Source organism: Entelurus aequoreus, linkage group LG15, assembly GCF_033978785.1.
Source record: "Entelurus aequoreus isolate RoL-2023_Sb linkage group LG15, RoL_Eaeq_v1.1, whole genome shotgun sequence".
In the NCBI taxonomy this organism is placed as follows: Eukaryota; Metazoa; Chordata; class Actinopteri; order Syngnathiformes; family Syngnathidae; genus Entelurus; species Entelurus aequoreus.
Window position 1 is genome coordinate 10316289 of NC_084745.1, and position 23620 is coordinate 10339908.

Genomic DNA, 23620 nt, shown 5'->3' on the forward strand with positions numbered 1-23620 from the left:
TGCGTAAGTTGTTCACGTACACTACCGTTCAAAAGTTTGGGGTCACCCAAACGATTTTGTGGAATAGCCTTCATTTCTAAGAACAAGGATAGACTGTCGAGTTTCAGATGAAAGTTCTCTTTTTCTGGCCATTTTGAGCGTTTAATTGACCCCACAAATGTGATGCTCCAGAAACTCAATCTGCTCAAAGGAAGGTCAGTTTTGTAGCTTCTGTAACGAGCTAAACTGTTTTCAGATGTGTGAACAGGATTGCACAAGGGTTTTCTAATCATCACTTAGCCTTCTGAGCCAATGAGCAAACACATTGTACCATTAGAACACTAGAGTGATAGTTGCTGGAAATGGGCCTCTATACACCTACATAGATATTGCACCAAAAACCAGACATTTGCAGCTAGAATAGTCATTTACCACATTAGCAATGTATAGAGTGTATTTCTTTAAAGTTAAGACTAGTTTAAAGTTATCTTCATTGAAAAGTACAGTGCTTTTCCTTCAAAAATAAGGACATTTCAATGTGACCCCAAACTTTTGAACGGTAGTGTAAGTAAGTTGAAAAATAAAGCAAACGTAGATCCACGCTGATGTCTATACCTCCTCTACTTCACAGCCATAAAACTATTAGAACCCTCCCAAATATGTTACACTATATATTTACATTCACACATTATACTAATTTTGTTTTGTTTTCACGTAAAAAAAACACTAATTTATAATGTGTGGCGACTTTTATTTTGCAAAGTAGTAGTAGTAGCAACTTCCTTGTTTTTTGCTTTTTTACAGAATCCAGTCTACTTCCTATGTTTTCAATTTATCGAACTGCACATGCAAATGACGTCGAGGCCACATTGGGACCAGTGCCCTTTTCCAATGCAGTCTGATAAAGATCACATTTTACTTGCAGTGTAAACAGTCAGCTGGAAAAAACATCCGATTTCGAAAAAAATCCCATTTGAGCCACTTTGGCCCGTAGCGTAAACAAAGTCAACGTGTGACAAGCCAACCTGATCACTGAGCACCTTTGAGGCAGGATATGAGTGGACCAGGATCCTGACGGCCACGGCGCGTATAGGATGGAAGGGGCTGAAGAAGTACAGAGCGGATGTGGCGTTGAAGCGAAAGATGGCCTTGCCTTTGTTCAGCACTATGAAGGTCTGCCAGCAAAGACAACAAAACATTAACTTACACAGAACAACCACATGGTAAAGTAGTTTAATTGCTTAGATCTGAGGTGCCTAAACTTTTTGCCTTTAACCCTGTAAGACCCAAATATAGAAAAACCTAAAAAAAATAATATTTGACCTTTCAGATGTTGTTGTAGGAGGCATTTGACGCAGAAATTGAATAGTTAAAAAAAATACGTTTATGTATGTTTTTAGAGAAATGTTGTAATATTGCAACATTGGGCTTTGATGGGAGCAAAATTTCTGTATTTGTACTCACGTTGTCTGAACAACTAAGCGTTCATTTGCAGGGTTGATTGCTTACTTAGCCCCATAACGGTATATACCATTAATAATAATCACACATTAGTTATATTTTTATGAAGTCATTTATTACAAATATAAAAAATATGAAACAAGATAAAACTCTTAAAAAACGCTTTTTCCCCCTCTTTTATAATTGCAACAATTATATAACAAGCTCTAAATGAAATTTGATGCATCTGTTCCACAATAACTACATATGTACATGCTCTAGACATTGTAATAACAACCCAAAAAAATTATAAAAGACGTTTCAATTACTTGAATCTGATGAATCCAGTCCAATGAAACAAATAGATTTTGTTCGAAGGAAACCTTGAGAGGTTGTGTGAGTTCATGGCCAGAAGGCGTGACTTATAAACAAATGTACAATCCAATAGCCTTGTGAGACTGAACAATAGGACCCAATGACTATGTAAATGTGGTAAAAAAATAAAAAAATATATAACAGATTGTTTTTTAGGATGATTAAAGGTAACGTTGTAATTTTACAACAAGGGGTGTTACAGGGTTAAGGGCCTTAGTGAAAATATGCCAAACAGAGATTTTTACCATGCAACAGCACCACGAAGGAGGAATTTAGCCCCATACCGCCTTATGTAAATATAAGGCATACAGAGGTTCAATAGATGGCAACTAGTTAGCTTGTAAAATAAAAAAATCTATAGAGTTTACGGTAAAAAAAATGGCATCTCAGTCACCAGTTTACCATAAAATTTACTGTGTTTTTTTAACACCAAATTATTGTATATTGAAATACCGTACCACTGTTTATATGTTTAAAGGCCTAGTGAAATGATTTTTTTAAATTTAAACGGGGATAGCAGATCCATTCTATGTGTCATACTTGATCATTTCGCGATATTGCCATATTTTTGCTGAAAGGATTTAGTACAGAACAACGACGATAAAGTTCGCAACTTTTGGTCTCTGATAAAAAAAAAAGCCTTGCCCCTACCGGAAGTAGCGTGACGTAGTCAGTTGTTCGCTTCCTCATATTTTCCTATTGTTTTCAACGCAGCTAGAGCGATTCGGACCGAGAAAGCGACGATTACCCCATTAATTTGAGCGAGGATGAAAGATTCGTGGATGAGGAACGTTAGAGTGACGGACTAGAATGCAGTGCAAAACATATCTTTTTTCGCTCTGACCGTAACTTAGGTACAAGCTGGCTCATTGGATTCCACACTCTCTCCTTTTTCTATTGTGGATCACGGATTTGTATTTTAAACCACCTCGGATACTATATCCTCTTGAAAATGAGAGTCGAGAACGCAAAATGGACATTCACAGTGACTTTTATCTCCACGACAATACATCGACGAAGCTCTTTAGCTACTGAGCTAACGTGATAGCATCTGGCTCAAATGCAGATAGAAACAAAATAAATAAATCCCTGACTGGAAGGATAGACAGAGGATCAACAATACTATTAAACCATGTACATGTAACTACACGGTTAATAATTCTCAGCCTGGCAAAGCTTAACAATGCTGTTGCTAATGACGCTGAAGCTAACTTAGCAACTTAGCAACCGGACCTCACAGAGCTATGATAAAACATTAGCGCTCCACCTACGCCAGCCAGCCCTCATCTGCTCATCAACACCCGTGCTCACCTGCGTTCCAGAGATCGACGGCGCGACGAAGGACTTCACCCGATCACAGATGCGGTTGGCGGCTAGCGTTGGCTAGTGCGTCTGCTATCCAAGTAAGTCCTCCTTGTTGTGTTGCTACAGCCAGCCGCTAATACACCGATCCCACCTACAACTTTCTTCTTTGCAGTCTTCATTTTTCATTAAACAAATTGCAAAAGATTCACCAACACAGATGTCCAGAATACTGTGGAATTTTGAGATGAAAACAGAGCTTTTTGTATTGGCTTCAATGGGCTACCGATACTCCTGTTTCACTGGCTACGTCACGCGCAAACGTCATCATCCAAAGGCGTTTTCAACCGGAAGTTTAGCAGGAAATTTTAAATTGCACTTTATAAGTTAACCCGGCCGTATTGGCATGTGTTGCAATGTTAAGATTTCATCATTGATATATAAACTATCAGACTGCGTGGTCTGTAGTAGTGGCTTTCAGTAGGCCTTTAAATTCTGGTGACTGAATGACTTTTTTTTTTTTTTTTTACAGTGCATCACTGTAAATTGAAACACGGCACCACTTATTTTTACGGTCAAATTTAAGTATTTCAATGGTTGGAATCTGCGCTTTTGCATGATATACTAGTTCCTATGGTAATCTAATTAGTTACTATGGTAATCTAAGTCACAGCAGCTCAGACGAGGCACCAAGCAGTGTGGGTGGGGAGCGTTTCCACACAGTGTCAGCCTGAAATGCGGGTGTCAGGGACAGATATGGAAGGATATTTTTACAACAAAGTTCTAAAGCTTAGTGATATATCAGATATATCAGATTGTAGGTGTTTTTTTTTACCCTTTGTGTTCATTTTCGCTGTGTTTGTTGCATTTTTGTTTCGCTTGATTGTAAAATATGTCAATCGAGAGGGGGTGTGACGTTCATATGTTGTCAATATTCAGTCTTTTATCGTTCATAGTTAATATTGTAAATCCCACATTCTTTATTTTCATGTACATTTTGGGTGTCTCACTCAGTAAAAAAATAAAAAATTCCATTTCGTTTTTAAGGCGGTCTGTCATAACGTTTTTAGTATTCAGACATTATTGTGAGGTTTTGTATTAGTGTTTGGGGGCCGCCCCAGACACATTTTTTTCTCTAAATTTGGCCCCCCGAAGCAAAATAATTGCCCAGGCCTGATCTATTGCATAGTCTTATAATGTAAAGAAGATTGTGTCCAACATGGGCAGAACTGTATCTCTCATTAGAAAATGTGCTTCTTTTATGAAGTTGTTAATAATTGGTGTTGTCTCATCTCAATTATTGCTCCGTTGTTTGGTCCTTGTTCCTAAGGAAGACATTCAAAAGATTATGTAAATTAAAGCTGCATGAGTGGCAAAGAGTATTGAGGGTATGCATTAAGTTCACTCATGGTTACAGTATAAAAAATAACCCTCTTTGTATATATTTTATTCTATTCATACTACACTCATGCCAAAATGATGTCACTTTAAAATGTTATATGTTTGTATGATACACAGCCACTCCATTAGACAAGACTGATGGAGACATAATAGTGCCAGGAATAACATGTGCAATGCAAACATCTGTGTTATACAGGGCTGCTTCCCAGTCAAATAGGTAAGGTGTTTTTTAAAAACAAGCTTAAAAGTCTGTGTTTTATATATGAATTGTTTTGATGGATGTATTGGAGTACTGTTTTTTAATGTATAGCATTTTATATGCATATCCTTTGTTCTTCAGTGTGTTTTTTCTGTATTGTTCAGTTTTTCTTTTGACGTTTTTATTGTCTCGTGTGCTGGAACCCAGAAAGACTACTAATGTGTAGCAACTAAAGGGGATTCATTAAAAAACATTATGAATAAATTAACAAACCCAGTGTTCTGACTCCATACTGTCTCATTCAATATCCTCCTGAGAACCAGTATGCTCTGTAGTGGACATTTGTGTAATTTGTCAGAGTGACACATTTTTTAGAAAAAAATAGTCCTGCTATGTGAGAAATTTAACGTCCACTGGAGAGGACGCTTGCTCTCAGGAAATTATTGAAAATATTACAGCGTGTTTTGATGAGACTATCCCAGGATATGACGGTCAGGTAAACATGTGTTAAGGAGCTGGCTCATTTCCAAGAGCGTATTTTTTAACTTTAACATACAAGAAGAGTGGAAAAAAGTAGTTTCCTAATATTATATATATCTGATTTATGACACCAAAAGGCTTCCAAAGTTTATGAATAAATAGATATGATCAAAACAGTATCAAACTCCGGGAGATTCCTGAGCTATTTTGAGAATTAATGACGTAGCGTTAGGAACCACAGATCCCTTCCCCATCAACAACAATGCTAATCAAGCAGACTTTGTGAGAGCCAACAACGATTACTTTGGGAAAAATGCTGACCCAGGACCTTATATCTTTGAGCCCGAAACAGAAAAAGGATGAATAACAAGTTTTAGAAGCCGAGTACTAAACGTATGTAGCTTTATTGTAAAACTATAGCATTAGCAGCTAAACATACAAACAAACCATACTAAAACAAATGAAAACAAACACTTACTGTACTATTTCCACTCTCGCTGGGATGCCGACCGAGGGCACCCTCACATAATTCAGTTTGGATAAAGATTCAATCGCAGTCCTCAGGAAGATTTTAAAAAAGTTGCCGCAACCAGCGTCTTTTTGTTTATTTTTTGCTATCTCGGGGGGATGTGTCTGTCGGTCCATGGCCACATTTGTCTGCTACCAGGTGAGAGACGCATGAATTATAATCTAGAATTTACTTTTAGCAAGTTTGAGACAATGAATGAATTGATTACGTGGACCCCGACTTAAACAAGTTGAAAAACTTATATGGGTGTTACCATTTAGTGGTCAATTGTACGGAATATGTACTGTACTGTGCACTCTACTAATAAAAGTTTCAATCAATCAATCAATGCAAAAGCAGCCGCCGGCTGTGTGTGTCAACAATAGCAGCGCAAGCTAGCATTATCTCACGGCTATCAAGGCGCTGCTAAAATAGTCCGTCTGCGTTGGCGCTTATAATAACAATATCACTCATATTTGGTTCATTTTCAGGTCACGACATGTAAATGGAGTATTGCTGGAGCTTTCTGGAGGTTTTGTGACATGTAAAATGGGCTCGATAGACGACCATCAATCTGTTGAATCAATTGTTAGCTATTTATTTACAATTTCGAATGCAAAAAAAAAAAGCCAAGCGTATGTGTTCTTGTCTTACATAAGGAGTGTGAATGATAAACAGCGCATATCTTTACAATTTTTGCATATTTCCAGAAGTGTTACTGAACGGACGTACAATCTATGGAAATTGCAGAAGATAAAAAGTTAAAGTTAAAGTACCAATGATTGTCACACACACACTAGGTGTGGCGAAATTATTCTCTGCATTTGACCCATCACCCTTGATCAACCCCTGGGAGGTGAGGGGAGCAGTGAGCAGCAGCGGTGGCCGCGCCCGGGAATCATTTTTGGTGATTTAACCCCCAATTCCAACCCCTGATGCTGAGTGCCAAGCAGGGAGGTAATGGGTCCCATTTTTATAGTCTTTGGTATGACTCGGCCGGGGTTGGAACTCACAACCTACCGATCTCAGGGCGGACACTCTAACCACTAGGCCACTGAGTAGATATTCGGAGCATATAATATTCAAAATGGTTGACTGAATTTGCAGCATTTTGTGATGTTTAGACAGTATTTTCACATACTTTGCGGATTGTAAACACAATTGGATATGGTTTAATGCAGTGGTCCCCAACCTTTTTGTAGCTGCGGACCGGTCAATGCTTGAAAATTTGTCCCACGGACCGGTGGGGGGTGTATTTAAAAAAAAAAAAAAAAAAAAAGTTTTTTTTTTTTTACATAAATAAATACAATTATGTGTGCTTACGGACTGTATCCCTGCAGACTGTATTGATCTATAATGTATATATTGTGTTTTTTATGTTGATTTCATGAAAAAAATAAAAAAATAAAAAAATCTTGTGCGGCCCGGTACCAATCGGTCCACGGACCGGTACCGGGCCGCGGCCCGGTACCAATCGGTCCACGGACCGGTACCGGGCCGCGGCCCGGTGGTTGGGGACCACTGGTTTAATGGATACAATGAAACACAATCAAGCATATAAAGTCAACTTGTTTTCCACTGTACTGCTACATTAAAAGGTTATAAGGCTCCATCCACACTGCATGGTATAATGTCTCATTTGGACTTTTTCCTAAAATTCTGTCTTTTTATGTAGTTGTTCACATTACAAACAAATATTTCTAATGTGAACAGAATGGTTGCAGCATGCACTGGTGTGTGTTTACAGAAGTAAATATGGCTCCCATTCTATGAGGTCTCACTCCTGATGCATGTGTGGCAATTTCAAGGATTTCATGCAATCGGGGTCAACCTTTTCTTTACCAAAATATTTGCCTTAGGACAGAGGTCCGTGACCCAAAGGGGGTCCGCAAATGTACTGCAGGAGGGTTTGTTAATATTTTGGTTGATTAGACTTTTTTTATATACCGTATTTTTCAGACTATAAATCGCAGTTTTTTTCATAGTTTGGCCGGGGGTGCGACTTATACTCAGGAGCGACTTACTTTATGTGTGAAATTATTAACACATTACCGTAAAATATCAAATAATATTATTTATCTCATTCACGTAAGAGACTAGACGTATAAGATTTCATGGGATTTAGCGATTAGGAGTGACAGATTGTTTGGTAAACGTATAGCATGTTCTATATGTTATAGTTATTTGAATGACTCTTACCATAATATGTTACGTTAACATACCAGGCACGTTCTCAGTTGGTTATTTATGCCTCATATAACGTACACTTATTCAGCCTGTTGTTCACTATTCTTTATTTATTTTAAATTGTCTTTCAAATGTCTATTCTTGGTGTTGGGTTTTATCAAATAAATTACCCCCAAAAAATGTGACTTATACTCCAGTGTGATTTCTATATGTTTTTTCCCTTCTTTATTATGCTTAAATATTATACTCCGGAGCATGGGTTTAATGTTTTTTTTTTTAAAAACACATTTTATTTTTCACTAAAGAAGGGTTCGGTGAATGCGCATATGAAACTGGTGGGGTTCGGTACCTCCAACAAGGTTAAGAACCACTGCTTTAGGACCAGTTTAATTAAAACCCAATCACAATTTTAGTTTAGGGTCCCTGCTCCTTGATGGATCAGTTTGGGGGTCCCATAGGAGATTGAGAAGAAAGAGAATTTGGGCTTGTGCGCTTTGAAGGGCTTTTTCTTTGACGTGTATTCTGAGGAGCGTGTGGGCGAGTAGTCGGAGCCAGGAGTGGAAGGACATTGGAGTGAGTTCTAAAACATGTCCTGTTTTCTGCTCATTTGTCCACTTTTTCTTTGTGCAACCGCCTATTTTGACGAGGAATAGTGACCATTGTCGCTTTTTGATGAAGTAAGGGTGGGATGAATATGACCCAATCGTCCAGACTGCAGTTGCATGGAATGTATATGTTGGATTTATATCCACATGCAAACTAGGCCTGGATTCAATTTGAAAAAAATCTGAATTGTTCTGTTCACATTGATATTTTTTTTTTGATACATATCACATATTAACAAAAAAATCGGAATTGACCTGCAGTGTGAGCATAGCCTTAAAAGCTATTTCGCCTTTAATTGGGTGTCAACTATCCTTTTCAGTTTCTTCTAGTCGAAGAAGATTTCAATATAGATGGAATATTTGACATTGTCACATATTACAATTTGACTCTTGTTACTACCGTATTTTCCGGACTATAAGGCGCACTTAAAAATCTTTTTTTCCCCTCAAAACTCGACAGTGCGCCTTATGTAAGGAATAATTCTGGTTTTGCCTACCGACCTCAAAGCTATTTTATTTGGTACATGGTGAAATGATAAGTGTGATCAGTAAAAGGCAGTCACACATAAGAGATACGTGTAGACTGCAATATGATGGCAGTCACACATAAGAGATATGTGTAGACTGCAATATGACTCAAGTAAATAACACCAACATTTTATATGTTTCATTGAAAATACAAAACATTACACACGGTGCTCAAAAATGTATCAAAAATGTTTTAGTACGACTTTGGTAAGCTATGAAGCCGCACCGCTTGATGGATTGTACTGTGCTTCAACATATGAGTAGTATTAGAGATGTCCGATAATATGCGTTAAAATGTAATATCGGAAATTATCGGTATCGTTTTTTAAATTATCAGTATCGTTTTTTATTTTTATTTGTTATTATTAAATCCACATAAAAAACACAAGATACACTTACAATTAGTGCACCAACCCAAAAAACCTCCCTCCCCCATTCACACTCATTCACACAAAAGGGTTGTTTCTTTCTGTTATTAATATTCTGGTTCCTATATCATATATCAATATAAATCAATACAGTCTGCAAGGGATACAGTCCGTAAGCACACATGATTGTGCGTGCTGCTGGTCCACTAATAATACTAACCTTTAACAGTTAATTTTACAAATTTTCATTAATTACTAGTTTCTATGTAACTGTTTTTATATTGTTTTACTTTCTTTTTTATTCAAGAAAATGTTTTTAATTTATTTATCTTATTTTATTTGATTCATTTTTTTAAAAAGTACCTTATCTTCACCATACCTGGTTGTCCAAATTAGGCATAATAATGTGTTAATTCCACGACTGTATATATCGGTTGATATCGGTATCGGTTGATATCGGTATCGGTAATTAAAGAGTTGGACAATATCGGCATATCGGATATCGGCAAAAAGCCATTATCGGACATCCCTAAGTAGTATTATGGTGTGTGTATAAGGCAAGACATATTATCTGACGTTTTGTTTCGCAATATTATGAAAAAGCAACTTTTCTTACCTTTTGGTACTTGCTGATCTGTATTTGGGATCTGCATAAGTCCTGAAAAATTGTGCGCCTCCGACTTTTGTAGTCGATAAGCTTCTTCTTTTTCTCTATCTTCTTGTTATGGGACATTCATCCTCCGCTGTTGCCATTTCTAATATAAAGTAGTGTAAAGTTCTTACTTATATCTGCCATTAAGCGCTAAAACATACTGGTATAGTGAGTTTACATTATTCACCCAAGGAACTTTAGGTATTAAAGAGTTCCGGTCGTACGGTTTTTCACGGGACACATTTCCGGCGGATGAGGAGATGCTGCTCCGTTATTGATTGAAGTAAAGTCTGAATGTCATTAAAACAGTTAGCTCCATCTTTTGACACTTCTTCCACTCCCATCCTTGCACGCTACACCGCTACAACAAAGATGATGGGGAGAAGACGCTGCCGAAGGTGAGCCACATAAATAAGACTGCCCACAAAACTGCGCATCCTTAAGCGACTGTCAGAAAGCGGTTTGGAGATGATCTGTAAAACATCATCCATGCAACATTTTGACCAAAGAACCACCACTACATGTTATGTAGACCACAAGGAAGTCTTTTACTTTTAGAAAAAAAAAATCCTAATATGACCCCTTTAATGTGCCCTATAATGCGCCTTATATATGAAAAAAGATCGAAAATAGACCATTCATCGGCAGTGCGTCTTATAATCCAGTGCACCCTATGGTCCGGAAAATATGGTATATTTTTTCAGTAAATTCATTTAAATGAAGAAAAAAAATGGCCAAAAAGGCCTTTTATGCAAGGCACTAAGAGGATTTGTGTTTATGCAGTACATCAAACATCAAAGTGGTCTGTTTGCCCACGTATCATTGCACATAATCCAATGCCCAAACAAAGAATCCCACGTGGTACTTTCTGTTTTTTTTTGTTTTTTTTGAGTACAACAGCAAAATAAGTACGTTGGGAGTGTTCGCTCTTTGATAAAGTAGCAAAGTACGAAGGTAGTGTCCGCGTGGGTTTGCCCTCCTCCCACTCTGCTCATCGCCGTCTTCGCCTAGAGTCTTCAGTAAATGTTCATGTGATGTTAAATGTTTGTTTATACATTTATTCATGATTTACTTATACTTCACATTGTTTTCTGCAGGTAAATCTATAATTATTATCCAGAAAATGTGTGTTGTTGTCATATCTGTGGGTGTCTGGAATGAATTAATTGGATTTACATTATTTCTTATGGGAATAATTGCTTTTTCGTACCATTCAGTCTTGGTCTGACCTTTTAAAAGGGATTAGAACGGAATCGTTTTTTATTGTCAGCACACTCATGTGCTATTGAAGATTAAGATTGAAGCAGCTCCTTTACCAGTGCAAACATGCTTATAGACCAGTGTTCAACCATGGCGGTCCATTCTTGGGCCGCTAAAGAAAAATATTTCTTTCTCAGCTGTGGTCCGTATGGGCCGCATCGGCACAACACTTTTCCACCACTTGCGGCAGTAGTGACAAATTCAAACCAACAGGCTGGAGTTTGAACTCTGGAGCTAAAGTCATGGAGAAGTCTCTTAAGCGCAAAAAATTATGACTAAAATTGTGAAACTGTATTTTTATTTGGACTTTAATTTTATTGACAGTTTAGTTAGGAACCATATTCATTATTAATTTAGTTTATTTCAGTACAACAATTGTATGTAAATGTATTTGTGTCTGTTATTTATGAGTCCCTTCTTATACAGTATATTCGGTTTGTACTAGAGATGTCCGATAATATCGGCCTGCCGATATTATTGGTCGATAAATGCTTTAAAATGTAATATCGGAAATTATCGGTATCGTTTTTTTAATTATCAGTATCGGTTTTATATTTTTGTTTTTTATTAAATCAACATAAAAAACACAATATACACTTACAATTGGTGCACCAACCCAAAAAACCTCCCTCCCCCATTCACACTCATTCACACAAAAGGGTTGTTTCTTTCTGTTATTAATATTCTGGTTCCTACATTATATATCAATATATATCAATACAGTCTGCAAGGGATACAGTCCGTAAGCACACATGATAGTGCATGCTGCTGGTCCACTAATAGTACTAACCTTTAACAGTTAATTTTAGTAATTTTCATTAATTACTAGTTTCTATGTAACTGTTTTTATATTGTTTTACTTTATTTTTTATTAAAGAAAATGTTTTTAATTTATTAATTTTTTAAAAAAGGACCTTATCTTCACCATACCTGGTTGTCCAAATTAGGCATAATAATGTGTTAATTCCACGACTGTATATATCGGTATCGGTTGATATCGGTATCGGTAATTAAGAGTTGGACAATATCGGAATATCGGATATCAGCAAAAAAGCCATTATCGGACATCCCTGGTTTGTACTTATTTTTCTAATCAGCCTGACCAAAGCCTAAGGTTTATGTGTTAAATAAATAAAACATCTTTGTGATTAACACATGCTTTCATATCATTTGACAAGGTTGTAAACTAAATAGGTTAGATATAAGTATTGAAAAACTCTCAAAATCAATAGCAGGATTCCTAATATTTGAGTGGGCCCTTTGTACTGGAAAAGTTGGGCCCCAAGAAACCTTGTTATCGGCTATTTCCAGCGAGTTAAAATATAAAATAAAAAAAATTGTGCAAGAAAGACAAAAGTTGAAACAAATAAAGGTTTTATGTACACAGTGGGTCTTATTGCACATAGAGGATTATTATTGGAAACAGAGGTATCAGAAAAGTGTTTTGTGTTCCACTTGGTCTGTGGTACATCCTTCATCCCCAAGAAGAAATAGGTCTGGGTTCTTATGCTTTAAACGCAGGTGAGACAACTCAGGTAAATAAGAATTTTAACGAGACCAGCGGAGGTGTTGAATGTGTTATCTTTTTGGTTTTGTTTGTGCTTCCTGATGCCAAACTGGCACAAAAAACTATTTGAGACAGGAAGGACCAGGACGAGGAAAGTCCCTCAAGAGGAAGCGAGGCTGGCGGGGGAAGTAGACTCATCGCTCGCCAGCCTCGCATCATCGCTTCCACTTATCTTTTTGTCCCGAAAAAAAAAATCAGTAAAGTTGGTGCTTCAATGAAAGAAAAATGAACTGCAACACAAACAAAAAGAGAAAGCGACTCCCGTTACATAGCGCCCCCTGGTGCCCAGGAGGACGCCTCACACCTACCCGTTTATCTCTGAAGTAGTACTGGTCGATGTCCTCCAGGGGGACGCCCACCAGGTGAGAAGGGATGTCGGCATAGATGCGCGGCAGCTGTTTTCCCGCCTCCAGGTCAGCCCGGGGCCGAGGGACCTCCACGTCACCAAGGTCCTAACACACACACACACACACACACACACACACACACACACACACACACACACACACACACACACACACACACACGCACACACCTTTATTATTCACCTGTCTGATTTATTTTTTAAAGTCATCTTTACTTTAATCCTCCAGTCTACCTCCTGGTAGTGTTTGTTGCGTCGGGCCTGCTCCTTGACGATGCGCTGCTCGATGGCCGCCAGGGAGTCCGGCGTGAAGCGCTGAAAGCTCTCTGGTCCCATTGGAAACACACAGCCAGCCATCTTCTCATCCTGATCCTGCTGCTGACTGGCCCAGAGTACCAGCTACACACACACACACACACACACAAACCTTGACTCATACAGTTAACTACTACATTACCCAACCAAGATTTCACACTGGTTGACTTTCTTTCGCTCACCATCTAACTGCAGAAGAAAAAAGACTTTACAGCGACAAATAGGCAATTCATGACTATTTTAATAATAATAATAATAATAATAAGGAAAAAAATGGGAAGCTAAATCTATAAAGGGTCTCGGGTGTATTTCTTAGCTTTAAGAGAGCGTGAGATACAGCAGAGTGGCGTATAAATTCAAAAGTTCCTCCAAACAAGGGGTCAGACTGATCATATGTGTGTTTATTGCTCCTGACAGTAAACAGGCACGCACTTTATATGATGATGAGGAAGATGACAGAAATAGCCAATATGCCAAAATAATGAAAAAGACCTCAACAAACATATACTGTAGGACAGGGGTTCCCAAACTTTTTGACTCAGGGGCCCCATTGGGTTAATATATATACGTTAGAGGTCAGGAAAAATCAGCTTTCCCTGATTTAAATCCCCTGACGAGCAGGGAAACCTGCAAAACAGGCTTGTCGGGATGAAATAGCCTCTGTGTTTATTCCTGACCTAACGTATATTCCGCTCTACACCGGTATTGAGCACTGTATAACGGATAAACCTTGACTATATATATGCATTTTTAGCCAATATGATTTGCCTGAGCGGCTGGAAGACCCCGAGAGTAACAAGCGGTAGAAAGAGGTTCTAGAAAGAGGTTCCGCAGCCTCCGAAGCAGAACCTCCAGGTTCTGTAACAGCTTCTTCCCTCAGGCCTTAAGACTCTTGAACGCATCATAATAATCCCCTCAATTCCCCCCAAAAATGGATTAACTCGCCGGAATATAAAGACAATATAACATGCATCCATAAACCTGGATTCATATGCAAAAGTGCAATATATTTATCTGTACAGTAATCTATTTATTTATATCTGCACCTTATTGCTTTTTTATCCTGCACTACCATGAGCTAATAAAACAAAATTTTGTTCTTATCTCTACTGTAAAGTTCAAATTTGAATGACAATAAAAAGGAAGTCTAAGTCTAAGTCTAAGTCTAAAATAAATTAGAAAGGAGACTTCCCACGGGCCGGATTTTGGACATATTCGGCTCGCGGGTCGTAGTTTGGAGACCCCTGACAGTGTTTCCCATAAACTGCCAAGATACCTGTGGTGATGGGGGCGTGACTATGGGCGTGGCTATTCTGCGTGGTCACCATGACATCATCGAGTAATTTGCATAATTTACTACAATGATATGATTTTCTCTAAAAAGGCTCAAAAAATGTATACTTACTAATTAATAATAACAGCTTTGTTTTAAACGTCCATCCATCCATCCATTTTACAATATAATTACAACACTTTATGTACATATTTATATACAGATTTGAACAATAAGTTATTCACTGAAATATATTTATTAATTGTGGTTCTTACAAAAAATATATCTTATAAAATATAAAAGCTAAAATGTCTCTTAAAGCTCTGCCCCTTTAATTAGTGCATACTAAATAATTTAACTTTAGTCTACAACTACAACCATATTATTTACCAGCAACATAAAGTGAAACAGAGGCAGAGGTGTCCTGCCACAGTCAGTAACAAATAAACAGAAAACAGTAGTGGTCAAATACAAATAAGGCAACAAGAGAAGTATCCTACACTTCTCTTTTGTAAAGTAAATCTGAACAGCCTATATGGGCATCTACATCAACTATATGATTTGCCTGAGAAGCTGGACAGGACAAAAATAAATAAATAAATAAATACAAATATTTGTGGCAGACGTAATTCTTTCGTGGCGGGCCGCCACAAATAAATGAATGTGTGGGAAACACTGCCTGATCTAAACTTTACCGCTGCCGGGTATTTTTTTCTATACTTTTATTGTAATATTTTCACAATGTGTTTGTTCTATTTTCGGCCAAAGTAAGAAAAAGAAAACAATCCGAAGTTGTCTCTATTTTTTTAGTTTCAATGCCATGATTTTAATAGTCCGGCCCGCGTGTGCACAGATTTATCTCTCCATGCGGCCCCTGAGCTAAAATGAGTTGGACACCCCTGATGTACAGTATTACAGTATGTGTATCAGCTGCAGCAAAAAGAGGGGAGCATAAAATAGACATTATAAACAAAGAGAGGTAGCTAACATAGAAGCCGTCAGACAAATAAAACCTAAAAACTTGAGACTTCCCGCGGGCCGGATTTTGGACGCCGGCGGGTCGTATTCAGTTATGGTTTGGGGACCACTGTTTTAGGACGTAGACAACGTAAAAGACCTTCAACAAAAAGTTTCTCCCCCAAGCTCACCCCGCCACCATCATCCATGCCACTGCACCACAGGTGTATGGGCTTACTATAACGAAAAGACCACAACCAACCAGTGCAGTGCTCAGGTGGCCCATCACATACATTCACAACTTAGGGCAATAAAAAGTGTAGCGCCTACATTCCGGCCCCAAATGATCACAGTACAATAATTACCAATCACCTTTATGCATGTAGGACACAAACACCATTCAACAAATACATATAACAAAAAGATCCAATACTGATAATCCCATTGCTACAAAAAATCCATACAGTGGAATCTCGATTTGAACAGGGTTCGTAAATCGAAAAGTTTGTAGAGTGAAGCAAATTTCTCCATAAACAATGTAAAAAGGAAAAATAGGCTCCATCCTCGACAAAAGTCCATATTTTACTGAAGGTTTGTACACTTTCAACACAATATAAGGTGCTATACAGTACTGTATATCAAACAAACATGATCAGAGGGTGATAGATGAACTTTCTATTTATTAATAAGCCAAAACAACAATGCGCTGCTCTGCCAACACGCACACACCCACAGTGTGCCCTCACAACGATCAGAAATCACAAAAATCTTAACTTTAACAACCATATTGCTACAACAACAAACATTTCAAATAGTAAAATCCACTTACATTAATATCGGCAAAGGAAGAGCTGACAGAGGGAGAAAAGGAAGGAATCGGGGCGCAGTGCCTTGGAAGAGCTGCCGTCTCCTCCGCTGTGAAATAAGACTGCTCGAGCCCAGAGATCGAACCCAGGACCTTGGCATTGTGAGGCACACGCACTAACCCCTGTTTCACCGTGCTGCCGTAATCCATGTTTCCTCTTCCATAAATTGTCACAAACCTAGTCCAATGATTCTTCCAGCCTCTGACCCCATACTCCAAGTAAGTCTTTGAGTTCTTCCCAGTAATCAACAAACTGGGACAGTCTCTGCTGGATCTCCTCTTGGCCAACGGTGTACAAACAGTTTCTTTCCTGTGACCAGCACCAACATTATGGCGAGCTCGTGGGCTCAAAGCTCAGCTTCAAGCCATTCTGTTATTCTTCCTGAGGTTCTGCACTCCAAGCAAGTCACGTCCATGATCCTCTGAACATGCAAGCAACTTTTTCTCCTTGATCCAAAACAGCCGTTTACAGTGTCATGCTTGTCCTTCCCTAGAGAGGGATCCAAAGTCACTAGCCGCTGCAGCGTCTCCTTTTTAGAATGGTGTACACAATCGTGAGGTACTGTAAACACCACACCTTACCATCACAATGGTCTAGCTGGTCAGCAGGACCTTACTCCACATAGCCGCTAACACGCATTCCAGCTCATTACTGAGACATGAAGACAGAAGAATGGGTTGTTATTCAGTCTCCTTTTCAACTTGTTCTGTTTGGCATCTTGAGGTCGTTTTGTCTTGATGGCAATCCAACATTGCAATGACTGTTGACGAGCTTGGATGTCTCGGAGATGACATCCCTGAAGTGCTTATCCTCTCTATAGAGTTCAGTTTGTTTATCCTGTGCAGTACCAGGGAAGTCCAATGATTCTCCCGAAGTTTATCAAATCTCACCACAGAAAAACAATATACAGTTATATCTGACCGCAACCAATGCTCATTAATGTGGCAATCTCCTCTGAGAGGACCATTAACTGTCCAACCCAAGATGGTCTTTACAGCATACGGGCCTCCATTAACAGTGTGAACCACTTCCCATGGCTCTAATGCTAGAGGAACATTAGGACCAATTAGAAGGTTAACATTTGCATTGATCTCCTTCTGATCTTTGATATGAGGGATATTACAATTATGAACTGGAATGCTCTTTTGTGTAAAGATCTCGGGTAGATTACAAAAGAGGTCTGAGTACAATCCAGCCACTTCTAATTCTGATATATTGCTGCCAACTACTTTCTCCTGTCCAATTGTTCTGAGGAGTATTTCTATTTTCCTTACCTTCAGATTCAGCCTATTTATAAGCTGCTCAGTACAAAACTAGGCTATACTTCCAGGGTAAAAAAATGCGTATGTAACAAGTGTCTCGTTTCCTTTCTTGGGCTTTATTTGTACAGGCAATATAGAAAGTGCACAGTGTTGTTTGCAGGCCCAGTCTTGTCTTTAGAGTAGATACATACAAGACACCTTGCGCAGTCTTTGTTTCTGTGCCGACTAAACAAACAGCCAAAGCCTATCGTCTTTCAAAAACAACATCTTCTTTTTGTGTGTCCTTTCCTCCCATAGAAGACACACATTCAAGGAATGTCCAGCTCCACAAAACAGACAAGTTTTCATCCCAAGTAAGTTCTTCCTAGAACCAGGCTCAACAATGCAGCGGAAAAACTACTACCTCTAGCCTTTTTATAACAGGTAAGTTTTGGTATCCTTTTTTGTTGCAAAGGAATTTCAAACACATAATCACTAGTGATCTTCACTTGCTTCTACACAAACTCTGTAATGTCTTTAAACGTTGCTTTTCTATTAAATTTTGTCTTGTGGGTTACAGGCAACACTTCTTCATCTGTAGGGATGATGTTCGAAACCGGTTCTCCCGGTTGTTCGATAAGAAAAGAACCGTTCGATAAGAAAAGAACCGATTCCATGGACTCGAATCCCTTTTTGAGAACCGGTTCCCGTTACCGAGGCCACTATAGTAAAGAAAAAGAGTTGGTTCTTTATTCGAATCCCTGGGAACGAATCCCGTCCCACAGGAAATGCCCTGTGGCACGTCCTAGGAAATGACGTAGCTCAGTCATTAGGCGGCAGGTACAGAAGCAGCAACAACAATGGACCGGAAGAAGCGCCTCAAGGCATCGCTTCATTTTACAAAAAAATACGACGAGGAAACGGCTATCTGCAATTATTGCCAGGCTTCGTTCTCATGTAAGGGGGGGGGAAGTACAACAAGCATGAGGAAACATGATCAGGCCGTACATAACCTGAAGGTTAGAGAAAGGTGTCGTGGAGTCATTCCTGGAGGAGGCCACACTGATGGACCCCAGAAGGATGTTCCAATAGCAGCAGAAGTGCACTTTTTGGAGCGCTGTATTATTTTCAGTTTCGTGCCCAAGGGACTGATTTTATTTAACACTATATTGTTATTTATACACCTATAGTGATCACAGAGACAGGTTGTTTTTGTATTACTGTATATATTTGTTTTTCTGAAAAATCCCACTTAATATACTTTGGGTAACAACAGTCAATATTTATTTATTTTATTTTACTTTTTTAGGGGGGTAACAACAGTCAATATTTATTTATTTATTTTATTTTATTTTTTTGTTATATAATAAAAGTGAGCTTTTGTTAAACAAAATATTGTGTGTTTTTTCCCATATACAACAACCTATCTGGATTCGATAAGAGAATCGATAAGGAATCGGTTCGATAAGAGGATTCGATAATGGGCTCAAACTCGATAATTTCTTATCAAACATCATCCCTATTCATCTGTCTCTAACTTCAAACAGTAGTTTCTTTACAACGGTTTGCATGTTTACAGAAACATTTAAGTCACACAGTGAATCCTCCATGGCATTGCAGCACTCTCAACAAAAAACGACATGATTGCAAAGCCTTGTCTTCTGACCTATTTACTGGCCCAATGAGTAATTTCTCCATTTAAGCTGACAATATTTTAAATAGGTCTCCAAAATGCTGTTGGAGCAATGATTTTGCTTTATTGTATCCAAGTTGATTTGGTATGTATTGACAGCTTCTAATGAGATCTCTGGGATACTGTTCTCGATCGTATAAACGGGCCTGATGGTTTTGTGTTCTTTCTTCAATATCATGTTCAAAAGCTTGTACAAGCGTTTGATATAGCAACGGATTTCCGCCAAAAATCTGCAACTCCTGTTTAGGTCAAATAAAAAGTTGTTGTTTTACCAATAAAGATGTAATTTTATTCTGCTTTTCCAAAACAGTAAGTCCGATCAGAGCTGTTACGTGTTATAGGTGCAGTTGGCTCAAAGCACTGTAACAAATCATGTGATGCAGGCTGAAAAGGTCTTGACATTGTGGCACTGGTTTGCTCCTCAACTACTTCAGGAACTAACACCAACACAGTTCAAAGGCAAGCCACTGGCCACACCTCCTTTTCAAAGATGTATGTCTTGTGTAAACAGGAACATAAGGCTCAGCATAAAGTGCATCATAATATGAATCCATGCCATCAGATTTAGCAGAAATACGAGACGCACAGGATTTTTCTGCAGCTTTTATTTAACACATGTACTTTTCCCATAGAAGCAGCCGAGTCTGTGTACAAGTCCAGCTCTTCCTTCTTCTTCCTTAGAAGCTTCTTTGGCTGGTATAAAGCATGTCTTTCCTTTAGTCGCTTTTGCCAAAACAGAACAGCAGCCTCTTCAGCCTCAGCTTTAATTCTGGCGGATGATGTATAGCATCTACTTACAACTAAGCTTTGTATTTTGACTTCCTGGATATGTTTGAAACACTGTCACTGGGATGGATTTCATCTTCAACAGTATCCATCCTTATAGTCTGTGAAGTGCTTGAAGTGTTGTCATCCATGGCAACTTCCACACCTGACTGCTCAACAGCGCCCTCTGTGGCAGCTTGTACTTTTTGACCAATCTCTCAAATCCATTTGTGAGCGTCTTTCACAAAAGCAGTTTTGTGTTTATAAACCAAACATTTTGGTTCTCCTGTTCATTAGCAGGAAGCGTTGAAACCACAGCATTATGCAAATGACTTGCAGAATATATTTTCCAGACTGTATTTCTCCAACATTATCTGCATTTTGCATCTGCTCATTAATTTCTCCTATAACTCCTTTAATCTTCTTTACTCGTGCTTGATGTTGTCCTCGGAGCCTTTCAATCTTATTTTCATAAGCCTGAACAGTGAGTTTTGTTCATCTTTTCTTATTTATTTCATTTGCAACACTTGAACTGGTATCATTCCACTCCATTTCCACACACAACCACATCCAAAAACTCAAAAATCCACACGTTACACAACACAGTGTCTTGTGGCATCAGACTAGCTGTCTTATACTCCATTGCATTTACCTCAGACAATGGAAGTCAAGGCAAGGAATGACGTTACAGCCAAGTTGTGAGCCATGCAGTTACGAGGTCGGAAATTTCATCTGACATCGCATGGACAAAGATAAGACCTTCTGGAGGAAAGTTCTGTGGTCAGATGAAACACCGTCAAGCATGGTGGTGGTAGTATTATGCTCTGGGCCTGTTTTGCTGCCAATGGAACTGGTGCTTTACAGAGAGTAAATGGGACAATGAAAAAGGAGGATTACGTCCAAATTCTTCAGTACAACCTAAAATCATCAGCCCGGAGGTTGGTTCTTGGGCGCAGCTGGGTGTTCTAACAGGACAACGACCCCAAACACACGTCAAAAGTGGTAAAGGAAAGGCTAAATCAGGCTAGAATGAAGGTTTTAGAATGGCCTTCCCAAAGTCCTGACTTAAACATGTGGACAATGCTGAAGAAACAAGTCCATGTCAGAAAACCAACAAATTTAGCTGAACTGCACCAATTTTGTCAAGAGGAGTGGTCAACAATTCAACCAGAAGCTTGTGGATGGCTACCAAAAGTGCCTTATTGCAGTGAAACTTGCCAAGTAACCAAACACTAACATTGCTGTATGTATACTTTTGACCCAGCAGATTTGGTCACATTTTCAGTAGACCCATAGTAAATTCATAAAAGAACCAAACTTCATGAATATTTTTGTGACCAACAAGTATGTGCTCCAATCACTTTATCACAAAAAAATAAGAGTTGTAGAAATTATTAGAAACTCAAGACAGCCATGACGTTATGTTCTTTACAAGTGTATGTAAACTTTTGATCGCGACTGTATATTCCACATGACATTTTTTTTTACACTACAGTAGCTATACTATACTATATATGAAAGTCCAACTAAGCAATGCATATGGCTGATTTTGTGCAACAAAAACGAATCAGAAGTGCCAATAACGGATACTATAGAACATGGCTATTCAACTCCATAATAAAGAGGGCTGCAGTTTCAAGAGCCCAAGGCTGTACATCGAAATGTGGCTGTTTTGTCAGAAAGTGCCCCCGCAGGTTATAGTTCTTTGAGACCGTTTACTTAATTGCAAAGTAAACACATCGGCTTTCAAACTGCACGGTTAATAAATCAATTATTCTGCCCTCGCTACTCGTTTCCAGCGTGTGCAGCTAGTTAACAATAGTAGGATTGATGTTCCCTCTTTTGAATTAGTTTCCTTCCTTAGTTTCATTGCATTACACTTCTTCCTTCATTTAGGTTTGGAAGACTGAAAATATAAACATAAAATAAACATAACAAAAGTATAACGTCCATTGCGTATTTTACATAAATAATCTCCATTGTGTATTTTACATAAATAAAATAGAAGGTTGAGTGTTAATACATTCACACAATAAACTACAAATGTTTAAACATATAGAAATGACACAACATTCATACACAAAACATTGTATGTGGCTCATCACTATAAGCGTTGTCGCCCTCTACTGGTCAAATTTAGCACTACAGGTATTAAACAAGGCTTGATCGTCACTCTCAGACAAAAAAACAACACGACCACGAATACAAAATACATCACGAAGCCAGCCATTTTTCAATACAAAACAAACTAAATATCTTTATATACAAATGATATCTACTTACAAAGATTTGACCAAGTTTCGTGATGAAGTAACACGTGTGGGTGTCTAGCATTGTTGCTGCTTGTCCAGATCAATGTGTCCGTCGCTTAAAAAGGTCCGCCAGAAAACAATGACTCGAGTCAGAACATTCATACTTTGTTGTCCAGTTGTTGTTAAAAGTCAGATTTTTGCAATTAATTTAGAATTCTTTTTTTACCAGGGTTGAATGTGTAGTCTTCTTCTACTCACCCCACGGCTGCTTCATTGTGACACATATGCCTCACTGTTGCCCTCTGGGGGTGGCGGAAGTACTGCACGCATGACCAAATTAAATGATAAATGTGTTATACTTGTATAGCGCTTTTCTACCTTCAAGGTACTCAAAGCGCTTTGACAGTATTTCCACATTCACACACACATTCACACACTGATGGAGGGAGCTGCCAACCCTCGTTTTAAAGGTTCCATCAAGCCTATTTGGGTGATTTGATTTTATTTTTTATTAAGGATCCCCATTAGCTGGTTGCCTCAACAACCCACTAGTCTTCCTGGGGTCCACAATTCAATACAATTACAAGTAAAAGCATATAATTATAATTACACAATAGAGATGATGTTCAGTGGGCCAAAGGAAAAGCGGTAGCCCACGGGCTGCCAGTTGAATAGGTCTGGTATAGTGTGCTGGCTAATGAGTTCTTGTCTTTTGTTGCACCCTAAAAAGTGTTGCTAATGTAAGTGTTGTACTTATTCCGCATCAGCCATTTGATTGCAACATGCATCTTAAGTCGTAGTTTTCTTTTTTTTTTTTAAATGGAGGCGTTGACGTCGCCATGTAAAATCGCTAATGCTTTTTCTCTCACACACTCCTGAAACACTCTCACACACACTACTGAAACACTCTCACACACACTACTGAAACACTCTCATACACACTACTGAAACACTCTCATACACACTACTGAATTTTTTTTCTCTCACACACACTACTGAAACACTCACACAAACTACTGAAAAACTCTCACACACTACTGAAA

General features: G+C 38.5%; 1 protein-coding gene across 1 annotated transcript in view; it reads right to left on the reverse strand.

The window, feature by feature from the left end:
- Positions 1-22998, reverse strand: part of LOC133629790 (sodium channel protein type 4 subunit alpha-like) — a 170470-nt gene extending 147472 nt beyond the window's left edge. The window contains exons 1-5 of the mRNA XM_062020788.1: positions 22804-22998; positions 22609-22692; positions 13450-13614; positions 13160-13303; positions 1036-1154 (exon numbers count right to left, since the gene is read on the reverse strand). Of these exons, the coding sequence (XP_061876772.1) occupies positions 1036-1154; positions 13160-13303; positions 13450-13614; positions 22609-22659 (479 nt within the window). The 5' untranslated portion in view covers positions 22660-22692; positions 22804-22998. The remainder of the gene's footprint in view (positions 1-1035; positions 1155-13159; positions 13304-13449; positions 13615-22608; positions 22693-22803) is intronic.
- Between the last annotated feature and the right edge of the window lie 622 nt (positions 22999-23620).